Source organism: Schistocerca americana, chromosome 4, assembly GCF_021461395.2.
Source record: "Schistocerca americana isolate TAMUIC-IGC-003095 chromosome 4, iqSchAmer2.1, whole genome shotgun sequence".
Taxonomy (NCBI): domain Eukaryota; kingdom Metazoa; phylum Arthropoda; class Insecta; order Orthoptera; family Acrididae; genus Schistocerca; species Schistocerca americana.
Window position 1 is genome coordinate 207,504,429 of NC_060122.1, and position 14,429 is coordinate 207,518,857.

At 42.7% G+C, this 14,429-nt stretch overlaps 1 protein-coding gene across 1 annotated transcript in view; it reads right to left on the reverse strand.

The window, feature by feature from the left end:
- LOC124613042 (glutamate receptor 1-like) overlaps positions 1-14,429 on the reverse strand; it is a 1,340,173-nt gene that overhangs the window by 26,639 nt on the left and 1,299,105 nt on the right. Inside the window, exon 17 of the mRNA XM_047141610.1 lies at positions 10,224-10,361. Coding sequence (XP_046997566.1) covers positions 10,224-10,361 — 138 coding nt within the window. The remainder of the gene's footprint in view (positions 1-10,223; positions 10,362-14,429) is intronic.

A 14,429-nucleotide genomic window follows, 5' to 3' on the forward strand; every position in this document is an offset into this window, starting at 1 on the left:
ACACCTCCAGGACCAAAGAATATCTTCAGTAGTGCGTTTTTCCAATAATTAGTTGAAAAACAGTTGCCAATTCTTGTTACTTGATACACGAGGGAATTGACAGCATTAACAACGTGTCTCAGAGGAATATAAATTCAACGAATTTTATGTAGGCCATAGTGTCTGGAAACCATATATATCAGTGTTCAAAAAGGCTTCTTTATCTTGTCCTTGAACTGAAGTAGAGTACTTTATCAAAATATTTGTTTCTTCTACATTACGCGAGCAGGAGCTTTCTTAAGATTTTTGTAGTTACTTGATGTTAAAAGTTTCAAAATAACATGAAACTGACTCATTTGCACAATATGTGTTCGCCTCAGACAGGAATGAAATGTGGGAAAAATGTATATCATTTTTCAAAATTTATCGATATTCAAAATAATGAGGTGTAAAGAGGAACTAAAAGACCAAGATGGTATTCAATTTTCATACCCCCCAACATTTTTGTTTCAGTTACTTCAGTATCTTTACAGACTTACTCGACTCATAAAAGAATCAAAATCTAGCACATCAAGTCATATAAATTATACAGGTCAGAACAAATCCACAGGGAGGTATAATTATATGTATAACCACCTCTTGGAATAGAAAAACGCAGTATATTTGCACACAGTTATTATTTGATACAGTCATAATTTTTTAAACTTCACTCACACAAAAAATCTCAATGATGGAAGAAAAGTACAGTCTAATGTGCAATCTGTACATGTTTACCGACGTAGATTATCCTACTTTCAATCCAACTGCAGAATAGGAGCATTAAGTAACCTGGTACAAATTTCATTCAAACAATGGAAAATCCAGGATGGAATATGTATATATACAAGAGGCGTTCAAAAAGAAACGAGCCGGAGGCACAATTACAGAAACGAGTACCTGTATGTTAGAAGTATTGACCCTGGCTGTTGAAACACTTGTCTCACTGTGACACAAGGCGGTGAATAGCTGTGTCATAAAATTCCTGGGGCTGCAGTGTTAACCAGTTCCATACGCACAGCTGGACGTCGTCGTCCAAGATGAATCGTTTACTCCTCAGAGCCTTTTCAAGGGGACCACCCTTCACCAAGCTATCAAATCAAAATAACCAGGCAATCTCACCCATAGGGTCATTCTACTCCACGACAATTCAAAGCCTTATACGGCCAACACAGTCGCGGCACTCATGCAGACATTCAAATGGGAGGTTCTCGGCCACCCTCCACAGAGTCCGGATCTCCCTCCGGGTGATTACGCCATTTTTCATCCCCTTAAAAAGGCTATGACGGGCCAACGAGTCATCTTGGGCTACGAAGTCCAGCTGCACATGCGGAATTGGTTAACATCGCAGCCTCGGGAATTTTATGAGACAGCCATTCACCGCCTTGTCTCACAGTGGGATAAGTGTCTGAACAGCCTGGGTCAATACTTCGAACATACAGGTACTGATTTCTGTAATTATGCCTCCGCTTCGTTTCTTTTTGAAAGACCCTTATACATGTACAAATTTTACTTTAGTTTTTTTGTCCGTTGCATCTATGTTCCAATGAATCTTCATAACAGGATACATGTCGAATGTATGCCTCCTGTGAAATAAATATATATTAATATATAATACATAAACTAATTCCATTGCCTCACAGTACTAGAGGTGTTGACAGCAGTAACGCTCCCTTTTAGCTTCAACCTCAATAAATCCTGCAGCAGTGCTCGCTTCTGCCTCTGGTTTGTTTTTCCGGCACTGTTAGTTGTACGTTAACAGTGCCACACAGCTGTTTGGATAGGGATACTGATGAATGGCTTGTCTATATGAACCTCGTGAGTGGGTTCAGTGAATGGAAGAGCGGCACTTAGATGCTTTTCTCAGCTGTTCCAGCAGCGATGAAAACCACATTACATTACTTTATCATTCGTATTAGGTTGGTGCATATGTTCGTAGCATTTTTGTTTTGCATCCTTGTATTCCAATTGCTATGGGTTTCCTTATCGATTGTCATTCTTTATTTGTAGTTCACTGTTGCTTTTTGGGTTTACATAGTGTCATTTTGTCATTTGGAGATAGCGAGTGAAGCTGTAGATGTTAGAAAATGGAGTACCAAGTGGAGAAATCGAAATATTTAGTGAACAAAAAGATATTTAGCGACATTGAATATTGGAACCCCCAAATCCTCCAACAATAAATGAAAAATATACCTATTGTAAAATTTAGATAAAAATTAACTTCACTCCTTTCTGAGAGTCAATCTCCACTCCTTCCAAATTAACTATGTAAGTGTAGACCAAAGGTGGCTTGAATTCGAAGAAATGGTATCGACAGCAATTGAGAGATTTCTGCCGAATAAATTAACAAACGACTGAGTTTATCCCCTTTGGTACACAAAACGGATCAGAACACTGTTTCAGAAACAACAACAAAAAATTCCAAATTTAAAAGAAAGCAAAATCTGCAGGATTAGCGATCTTTTAAAGAAGCTCGAAATTTAACGCGGACATCAATGCGAGATTTTTATAATATTTTACACAATGAAACTTTATCTCGAAACCTGGCAGAAAATCCAAAGAGACTCTGGTCGTGTGTAAAGTATGCTAGTGGCAAGACATAATCTATGCCTTCTCTCCGTGATAGTAATGGAGGTACTATCGACAACAGTATTGCGAAAGTAGAGTTACTAAACAAAGCCAATCGAAATTTCTTCAGCAAAGAAGATGAAGTAGATACTCCAGAATTCGAACCAAGAAGAGCTGACGAGATGAGAAGTTATGCTGATTCAGTAGCTCCATACCAAGCGATCATATACAACCGCTCGCTCGACGAATGATCGATACCCCTAAGACTGGAAAGTTGCATAGGTCACACCAATATTGAAGGAAGCGAGCAGGAGTAATCCAGTGAATTACAGGCCCATATCATTGACGTCAATATGCAGCACAATTTTGGAACATATATTCTGTTCGAACATTACGAATTACCTCGAAGGGAACGGGCTACTGACATACAGACAACACGGATTTAGAAAACATCGTTCTTCTGGAACATAACTAGCTTTTTAACACACAAAGTGTTGAGTACTACTGACAAATGATTTCAAATTGATTTCGCATTTCTAGACTTCCAAAAGATTTTTGACACAGTACCACACAAGTGGCTTGAGTGAACTTGCGTGCTTATGGAACATCGTCTCAGCTATGTGACTGGAATCGTGATTTCCTGTCAGGTGGTCACAGTTCGTAGTAACAGACGGAAAGTCAACGAGTAAAACAGAAGTGATTTCTGGATTCCACAAGGTAATGTTATAGGCCCTTTGCTGTTCCTCATCTATATAAACGATTTAGGAGACAAATTGAGCAGCAGTCTTAGGTTGTTCGCAGATGATGCTGTCCTTTACCGTCTTGTGAAGTCATCGGAAGATAAAAACAAATTTCAAAACGATTTAGAAAAGATATCTGAATGGTGCGAAAGTTGGCAGTTGACCCTAAATAACTAAAAGTGTGAGGTAATCCACATGAGTGCTACAAGGAATTCGTTGAACTTCGGTTACACGATAAGTCAGTCAAGTTTAAAGGCCGTAATTTCAACTAAATCCTAGGAATTACAACTACGAACAATTTAAATTAGAAAGAGCATATAGAAAATGTTGTGGGCAAGACAAACCAAAGACTGTATTTTATTGACAGAACTCTTAGAAAATGTAACAGATCTGCTAAAGAGACCGCCATACACTACTCTTGTCCGTCCTCTTATGGAGTACTGCTGCGCGGTTTGGATCCTTACCAGATAGGATTAATGGAGTACATCGAGAAATTTCAAAGAAGAGCAGCACATTTTGTGTTATCGAGAAATAGGGCAGAGAGTGTCATGCACATGATACAGGATTTGGGGTGGACACCATTAAAACAAAGACGTTTTTCGTTGCGGCGGAATCTTCTCACTAAATTTCAATCAGCAAATTTCTCCTCCCGATGCGTAAATATTTTGTTGAGGTCGTCCTACATAGGAAAAAACGATCATCATAGCAAAATAAAAGAAATCAGAGCTCCCACGAAAAGTTATAGGTGTTCGTTTCTTCCACGCGCTGTTCGAGAGTGGAATAATGGAGAGTTATTGTGAAGGTGGCTCGATGAACACTCTGCCAGGCACTTAAGTGTGATTTGCGGAGTATCCATGTAGATGTAGATGTAGATGTAGAAATCCTTCTGCGTGAGTCCAATAGATGGCTCCGGCAGCGGAGGCAGCCAGAAACATTTGCGCCGTGTACGGAGTAGTAGCATCGGACAGAAGACGACGAGAAAATGGTTTTCTCGTTATAAGGGAGATTGTTTTGACGTCAGTGACATTCATAAAGACCTTCGAGGTTGAAGAAGATGGTTTAATCGTATTAATACACAATGATCCATGTCAGTGTACTCGAGAACTGTCAAATGTGATAAACTGTGATCATTTGACCATCGTTCGACATTTGAATTCAGCGGAGAAGGTTCAGACATCGCTTGTATGGGTACCGCCTGCTGTAAGCCAAAATCATAAATATCAGCAGGTGGCCATACAGGCATCTCTACTTGCTCGTCATCAATTGTCTCGTCAACAACTCCGAGCTTTCCTATCCTGTATCGTTACTGGTGACAAGAAATGGTATATTTATGCTAGGAAGGGAAAGAATGGGATGGTTGAGCCCAGCAAAAGCAGCAACTCCACGTACAAAGACCGTCGCGCCTCCACAAAAGATAGTGTTACGTAGCTGGTGGAACGACGACGGTGTGGTGTAGTAGTAATTGCTTCACCGAGGTATAACCATCACTGGTAACATTTATCGTCAACAACTGAGGCGTCTTGCAGAAGCAATCCAAGTACAACGACTAGGAAGACCGCGTGAAGAGATGCACTCCAGGAAAACGCCAGCCGGCATTCTAATACTCTACAAAAAACACTATACAGGAGTTGGGTAGGGAAGTCATTCCGCAACCACCTTACTCATCTGATCTTGTGAACTGAGATTTTCACCTTTTCCGTTCTCTACAGAGCAGTCTCCAAGGAACTTCCTTTCTGCTTGCAAAAGCCCTCCGAACATAGCTCGACGAGTTCTTCGCCTCAAAACCACATGTCTTTTACAGTCGCGTACTCGAAAAGTTAGCCCAACGTTGGCAGACTATCGTAAATAATGAATGAGAACATATTGGTGACGACCAAACTCTGTTACGTATGTCTGTTACGTTTATAAAAGTTAAGGGAAAACGCTACAAACTTATGCACTAACCTAATAAATTAATCTGCGTTACGTGTTTCATGTTTTGGTGATTTCATTTCACAGACGTTTATGTTGATGCGGTGGCATTTCAACGAAACAATCACAGTTACATTATTACTCTGAAACATTCCACAGTAATCCACAGGCCTCTTATACACACATCAAAACAATGTTTTGGATCACCCTGGTTCCCAGAACACATGAAGATAAACGTTGACTGTGGATATTGTATCGCAGACACAGTCCCTTTGACTGTACAGAGATGTCACTAAACCCGGCAAAAGATGTAAACAATCATACATGAGCAGCGCCTATTAGACAGAAGAAGTCCTACAGCCCATCAGTTCCAGTCATTCCACCAGGAACGAGGTACACGGCTCGTGTTGTCTGTAGTTCAACCGTGCCTGGACGGTCAGTACCGCGGTTCGAACGCGTCCGCATTGTTACTTTGTGCCAGGAAGGGCTCTCAACAAGGAAGGTGTCCAGGCGTCTCGGAGTGAACGAAAGTGATGTTGTTCGGACGTGGAGGAGATACAGAGAGACAGGAACTGTCGATGACATGTCTCGCTCAGGCCACCCAAGGGCTACTACTGCAGTGGATGACCGCTACCTACGGATTTATAGCTCGGAGGAACCCGGACAGCAACGCCACCATGTTGAATAATGTTTTTCGTGCAGCAACAGGACGTCGTGTTACGAGTCAAACTGTGCACAATAGGATGCATGATGCGCAACTTCGCTCCCAACGTCCACGGCGAAGTCCATCTTTGCAACCAAGGGACCATGCAGCACAGACCAACAACATGCCGAATGGACCACTCTGAATTGGCATCAAGTTCTCTTCAGCGATGAGTGTCGCATATGCCTTCAAGCAGACAACCATCGGAGATTTGTTTGGAGGCAACCCGGTCAGGCTGAACGCCTTAGACACACTGTCCAGCGAGTTCAGCAAGGTGGAGGTTCCCTGTTGTTTTGGGGTGGCATTATGTGGGTCATGGAAGGAGCCATAACGGCTGTACGATACGTGAATGCCAGCCTCCAACGATAGTGCAACCTCATCGCCAACATATTTGAGAGGCATTCGTCTTCATGGACAATAATTCGCGCCCCCATCGTAAACATCTTTTGAATGACTTTCTTCAGGATAACGACATCGCTCGATTAGCGGCCAGCATGTTTTCCAGACATGAATCCTATCGAACATGCGTGGTATTGATTGAAAAGGGCTGTTTATGGACAACGTGACCCACGAACTACTCTGAGGGATCTACGCTGATTCGCCGTTGAGGAATGGGACAATCTCGACCAACAGTGCCTTGATGAACTTGTGGATACTATGCCACGACGAATACAGGCAAGCATCAATGCAAGAGGGCGTGCTACTGGGTATTAGAGGTACCGGTGTGTACAGCAGTCTCGACCACCAGCTCTGAAGGTCTCGCTGTATGGTGGTACAACATGCAATATATGCTTTTCATGAGCAATAAAAAGGGCGGAAATGATGTTTCTGTTGATATCTATTCAAAATTTCTGTACAGGTGCCGGAACTCTCGGAACGGATGCGATGCAAAACTTTTTTTGATGTGTGTATCTAAATGCTCCGAAAGTATCTTTGAACAACCTCCAACATTTTATCGGTGGAGTTGAGATTAACCTTGCGTAATTTATGACTTATCTACACTCCTGGAAATGGAAAAAAGAACACATTGACACAGGTGTGTCAGACCCACCATACTTGTTCCGGACACTGCGAGAGGGCTGTACAAGCAATGATCACACGCACGGCACAGCGGACACACCAGGAACCGCGGTGTTGGCCGTCGAATGGCGCTAGCTGCGCAGCATTTGTGCACCGCCGCCGTCAGTGTCAGCCAGTTTGCCGTGGCATACGGAGCTCAATCGCAGTCTTTAACACTGGTAGCATGCCGCGACAGCGTGGACGTGAACCGTATGTGCAGTAGACGGACTTTGAGCGAGGGCGTATAGTGGGCATGCGGGAGGCCGGGTGGACGTACCGCCGAATTGCTCAACACGTGGGGCGTGAGGTCTCCACAGTACATCGATGTTGTCGCCAGTGGTCGGCGGAAGGTGCACGTGCCTGTCGACCTGGGACCGGAACGCAGCGACGCACGGATGCACGCCAAGACTGTAGGATCCTACGCAGTGCCGTAGGGGACCGCACCGCCACTTCCCAGCAAATTAGGGACACTGTTGCTCCTGGGGTATCGGCGAGGACCATTCGCAACCGTCTCCATGAAGCTGGGCTACGGTCCCGCACACCGTTAGGCCGTCTTCCGCTCACGCCCCAACATCGTGCAGCCCGCCTCCAGTGGTGTCGCGACAGGCGTGAATGGAGGGACGAATGGAGACGTGTCGTCTTCAGCGATGAGAGTCGCTTCTGCCTTGGTGCCAATGATGGTCGTATGCGTGTTTGGCGCCGTGCAGGTGAGCACCACAATCAGGACTGCATACGACCGAGGCACACAGGGCCAACACCCGGCATCATGGTGTGGGGAGCGATCTCCTACACTGGCCGTACACCACTGGTGATCGTCGAGGGGACACTGAATAGTGCACGGTACATCCAAACCGTCATCGAACCCATCGTTCTACCATTCCTAGACCGGCAAGGGAACTTGCTGTTCCAACAGGACAATGCACGTCCGCATGTATCCCGTGCCACCCAACGTGCTCTAGAAGGTGTAAGTTAACTACCCTGGCCAGCAAGATCTCCGGATCTGTCCCCCATTGAGCATGTTTGGGACTAGATGAAGCGTCGTCTCACGCGGTCTGCACGTCCAGCACGAACGCTGGTCCAACTGAGGCGCCAGGTGGAAATGGCATGCAAGCCGTTCCACAGGACTACATCCAGCATCTCTACGATCGTCTCCATGGGAGAATAGCAGCCTGCATTGCTGCGAAAGGTGGATATACACTGTACTAGTGCCGACATTGTGCATGCTCTGTTGCCTGTGTCTATGTGCCTGTGGTTCTGTCAGTGTGATCATGTGATGTATCTGACCCCAGGAATGTGTCAATAAAGTTTCCCCTGCCTGGGACAATGAATTCACGGTGTTCTTATTTCAATTTCCAGGAGTGTATATAGTTTTTATTGTTATATTATTGTCACCCATACAACAACGCCACATACTGGCAAAAACTGATATAGCATTGTTGTTGTTGTTGTTGTGGTCTTCAGTCCTGAGACTGGTTTGATGCAGCTCTCCAAGCTTCTTCATCTCCCAGTACCTACTGCAACCTACATCCTTCTGAATCTGTTTAGTGTATTCATCTCTCGGTCTCCCTCTACGATTTTTACCCTCCACGCTGCCCTCCAATACTAAATTGGTGATCCCTTGATGCCTCAGAGCATGTCCTACCAACCGATCCCTTCTTCTAGTCAAGTTGTTCCACAAACTTCTCTTCTCCCCAATCCTATTCAATACCTCCTCCTTAGTTACGTGATCTACCCACCTTATCTTCAGCATTCTTCTGTAGCACCACATTTCGAAAGCTTCTATTCTCTTCTTGTCCAAACTAGTTATCGTCCATGTTTCACTTCCATACATGGCTACACTCCATACAAATACTTTCAGAAACGACTTCCTGACACTTAAATCTATACTCGATGTTAATAAATTTCTCTTCTTCAGAAACGATTTCCTTGCCATTGCCAGTCTACATTTTATATCCACTCTACTTCGACCATCATCAGTTATTTTACTCCCTAAATAGCAAAACTCCTTTACTACTTTAAGCGTCTCATTTCCTAATCTAATTCCCTCAGCATCACCCGATTTAATTTGACTACATTCCATTATCCTCGTTTTGCTTTTGTTGATGTTCATCTTATATCCTCCTTTCAAGACACTGTCCATTCCGTTCAACTGCTCTTCCAAGTCCTTTGCTGTCTGGATTCCAATGTCATCGGCGAACCTTAAAGTTTTTATTTCTTCTCCACGGATTTCAATACCTACTCCGAACTTTTCTTTTGTTTCCTTTACTGCTTGGTCAATATACAGATTGAATAACATCGGGGAGAGGCTACAACCCTGTCTCACTCCTTTCCCAACCACTGCTTCCCTTTCATGCCCCTCGACTCTTATAACTGCCATCTGATTTCTGTACAGATTGTAAATAGCCTTTCGCTCCCTGTATTTTACCCCAGCCACCTTCAGAATTTGAAAGATTTATATAGCATTTATATAGCATTACTACACCTAAAAGAAATACATTATGACCTCACAACGGTAAGGTTGTAAGTAGGCTGTTTAGGTTTTTTTATTGGTAACGCCACCTCTGTGTGAAAATCACTGGCTGTGCTGTGTGCAGTCTGTGGCTAGTTTGCATTGTTGTCTGCCATTGTAGTGTTGGGCAGCGGCAGCTGGATGTGAACAGCGCATAGCGTTGCGCAGATGGAGGTGAGCCGCCAGCAGTGGTGGATGTGGGGAGAGAGATGGCGGAGTTTTGAAATTTGTCATGAACTGCTATATTTATATATGATGATATCAAGGTAAATACATTGTTTGTTCTCTATTAATATCTTTCATTTGCTAACTATCCCTATCAGTAGTTAGTGCCTTCCATAGTTTGAATCTTTTATTTAGCTGGCAGTAGTGGCGCTCGCTGTATTGCAGTAGATTGAGCAGCGAAGATATTTGTGAGGTAAGTGATTTGTGAAAGGTATAGTTTAATGTTAGTCAGGGCCATTCTTTTGTAGGGAATTTTAAAAGTCAGATTGCGTTGCGCTAACAAAATATTGTGTGTCAGTTTAAGCACAGTCATATATAATTGTTCAAAGGGGACGTTTCAAGGTGAAATGTAAATTTTATATGATCAGAATTAGCTGCGGTCTCTCAGTGTAATGCAGGAAAAGTTACAAATTAATTCAGTTTTATTGTGACATGTGTATCAGTGTTTGGGAAGTACGGAGACTGGGATGTGACAGAGCTGCGCCTGGCTCACCTTGGCGCGCGCCGCGTCCGAGTGCGACTTGTAGCAGAACTCGGCGAGCGCCACCAGGATGGCCAGCAGCAGGCCGCCGATCAGGATGTAGAAGATGCCCGCCACGTTGCTCAGCGACAGCTCGTTCCGCGTCGCGTCCTGCAGACAAATGATCCGGTTTTGGTGGTCTTTCTGCGTGACTGATAGCAGTCACCGCTCTTGCTCTGCGAATACTGAATCGTGATGCATTCGCACGACATCTAAGTGGCCTCCTTATGTACCTGTACATTTCCTTCGTAATTTGAATGCAGATGTCCTTTCATTTCATTAGGAAGGATACTTCCAGTAACTAGGACTACGAAGCAAATAATATTCTGTGGTCTTGCTTCACTTCCAACAGTAGCAGCTACACGTAAAACAGAAATTACTGTCGCCACACTCCCTGTATTTTACTCCAGTCGTGTTGTAGAACTATATGATAAATTTGAAATACCACGTTTCTTATGACATTTAAAAATTCGCCCACGGTGACAATCGAAACACGTATCACAGTAGACAAACAACCACTGAAAACGAATTGCTTTCGACAAAACTAATCTTCAAATTGAACGTCACTGAATAAACACAAATGACTTCCATAGTACGATAAGACTCAACTACAACATTTAATTGCCGGCCCGCTTGATATCACTAACAGTGCACCCGTTGTTCCTTCACTCAGACAGCAAACAAACGAAATTATTATGTTAATGAATCAACCACGACGCCCCGATTGTAAGGTCACGACGCCCCTGGAATCTGCGACGAACAGCTGTAGACCACGGCCTCTTGCCCGTAAATAAATCAGCAATGGCGCGAATGCTAGACATAAAGTGGGCATTGTAAGATTAGGATTTATCGTTCCGTCGACAACCAGCTCACTAGAGACGGACCACAAGCCGCTTGGGACAGACGCTGCGTAGGAAACGGGATGTATCCTTTCCAAGGAAACATTCCCGGTATGTACGAGGCATGTTTTTTAAGTAAGTACCGTTTTGAAATTTAAAAAAAGACCTGCTAAAATATCTCAATAATTTTATTTTTACATGAAAGCCTGTACCTTAATCTACGCACTGACGCCACTACAATATTCATCGTGAGATCTGTGCAGTTTACAGAGAAAACATTATGAGTGATGGAATGGTAAGAAAGTGGGTGAGAGCATTGAAAGGTGGCCGTACAAATGTCCATGATGAACAACGGATTGGGCGTCCTTCGGTCGTTAATGAAAGTTTGGTGCAGGAAGTGGACAATAGGGTGAGAGAAAACAGACGCTTTACGATTTCCTCCTGGCGGGATGACTTTCCTAATGTTTCTCGTAGTGTTTTATATGGCACTGTGACCGAGCACTTGAATTACCGAAAACTGAGCGCACGTTGGGTACCGAAAATGTTGACGGATGTGCACAAAACCAAACGTTTAGACAGTGTATTGACTTTCCTTCAGCGGTACCACAACGACGGTGATGATTTCTGAAGCCAAATCGTTACGGGCGATGGAACATGGGTGGCCTACGTCACACCAGAATCAAAGCAACAGTCCATGCAAATTGAGCAAGGGCATCGTTTTGCTGCAAGACAATGCCCGTCCACATGTGGCGAATCAGACCGAAGATTTCATCACATGGCTACCATCTGTTCCTGCACTTGAAGAAACACCTGGACGGTCAGCGTCTTCAAGACGATATCAAAACAGTGGTGATGCAGTGGTTAACAAGTCAGGCGGCAGACTTCTATGAGGATGGTATTCAAAAACTGGTACAACGTTACGACAAGTGCCTCAATACTGATGGAAATTATGTAGAAAAAGTAGATTAAGGTACAGCCTTTCGAGTAAAAATAAAATTGTTGACATATCTTAGCACGTCGTTTTTAAATTGCAAAACGGTACTTACTTAAAAACACGCCTCGTACTCCTATCGATTTATAGAAGACATGGAAAATCAAAATATGGTCGTCTGACCTGGCAACTGAACTCTAAACCCCAGTTCCACGATAGTTGGTTCCACTGATAGAGTTCGACTCATTGGTACCGCTCTTCCGCCTAAAGCATCCACAAAAAAAACGGCTGTGAAGTCTTTTTGTGGAGTTTGAGTATGATGGCAATGCAAATGTGACGGGAAAACGAATCTTTCTGAAAAAGTGAGAAATAATGTGACGTGTACATTATCTCCCTGCACTGGATAATTTATAGAAAATTTATGAGAGACTACCCTGATGAAGAAAACCTTTTTCTTACGCTATTTCAATCACCCAAATAAAAAAGTGGTTAATAGAACAAAATGAATTTAGAAGTCACGACAAAAGTAAAACTGTCATTTTCAGTAGTGCAAAAATTAAACTTTTAGCTGTTTAAAGGGGCTGTACAAAGATAAACAATATTGTCTTGAGAGGAACTGAGAAAATATTTGCTTTTAGTAAGAAAATGTACTTGTCATTAGCAAATGGCCTTACTTCCCAGTTTCATGGAAGATAACCAAATGAGTCGTCGTCGAAAGTCCTCGTTGTTTCCTTGCCTACAAGTTTATTTCTTCGGTGTTAATCACTTCATTGAGGTAATTACTTAGAGGACACATACAGTAGCGTGTTGTGGATTCCCAGGAAAATCTTTCTATGACCGTCGAATCTCACCACATGGATTGTAAAAGGCAGGGTTGAAAAACTGTTACCGAAACACAAATGACGTCAGTTTCCAGTTGTGAATCCGGACTAGTAGGAAAGTATCGCGAAACGAATCCTCAGTACATGTGTTACAATGATCTACAAGAACGTCACTGTATTTCTATAGATTGAAATGTATCCTCTTGCCACGGGTAATACTTTTCCAACCTTTGCCTCGTTATTCCGGTTACCTCTAGAGTTCACTCAATAAAAAGATGAAAAACAAGTTTTGCTTTTAATCAACTTAAAAGCGGCTCGTGTGCACCTGAATAATGCGTGCTTTAGTAACATTAGCACGGCTCTTTACATAATTTGCATAACTCTCCATAATAGGAAGATAATTTTATTAACCAGATGAATATTCTCGTAGCATGCTCATCAACGAGTAATAAGCATAAGTAGATCCTGCTACGACTTCATGCCAATATCCGTTAATTAAATAATTCAAAATGCTTATCTCTACACACAAACTTCAACGGATGATTATAAAGTAAATAAATCCTAAATTAAAGTAACACAGATGACAGTCGTTTCTTTTTCCCTGTGTTTTAAATTCAAGAACACTTTAGCACCAGTACCTCCTCACAGCATAATACGTTGTCTTTCTGCCCTGATAATCTTTGCGATTGTATTTCTCTGAGAATATCTGTATACCAAAGCTAGTATTTGTGAAACGGAATGCGTGTGGAGTCCATAAGGAAATTATGATGGTCGACATTTTAGGTACTTTCTGTACAGGAACATTTCGCTATCTGAATGTGTTGTTCTTGATGGGAACTGTGTTAGTTGAGCAACTGTTTACGTGCACTACCTCAAAAAACAGATACCTACCGCCATCAGAATTCATATATCGGGTGTAGGGACATTAAGACATTTAAGTCTGCTCTCTACAGCGAAAAACACTAGAATGTAGACACGTCATTCTTAGAACTACACAAAATGAAGTGCTAGTATTCACAGTCACATAAAGACAGGAAAGGAATTGGGGTAAGACACAGACATAATTAATCTGTAATGAGTTATTGGAAAGTAGGAATCCTTTATATCAAAATTTCGGTGAATGTATTAGTTTTCAAAATTCTGTCCACAAATTTCACATTCACACTGCATATACATGATGATTCCGCTGCCGCTACCGTTGTTGTTTTATGCAACCTACAGTGTTATTCTGACCTTTAAAAACAACGAGCGAGATTAGTACTACACGAAAAATAAGCAGGACCCTTCTGTAGGAAATATAATGTAGTTAAATTTTCTACTGGGATACGTTGGAGGCCATGGTTTTCGAGTTATTCAAGAAAAAAACATACAAAAGCGACTGTCAAACGCACCTCCAACCCACACACTTCCCCCACCAGTCAGAATTTCTAGTATGGTACCTTGTTCGTGGCAATCCCTGCTTCCACTGTGGAAAAATTTCCGACCACAAGAACTATTCCAGATATTCGATCTTGTCTTTACTGATAGGGCTATTACGTCACGAGCATAGTTGGCTACTTTAACGATTCAAAAGTGCTAATGAGTTTAA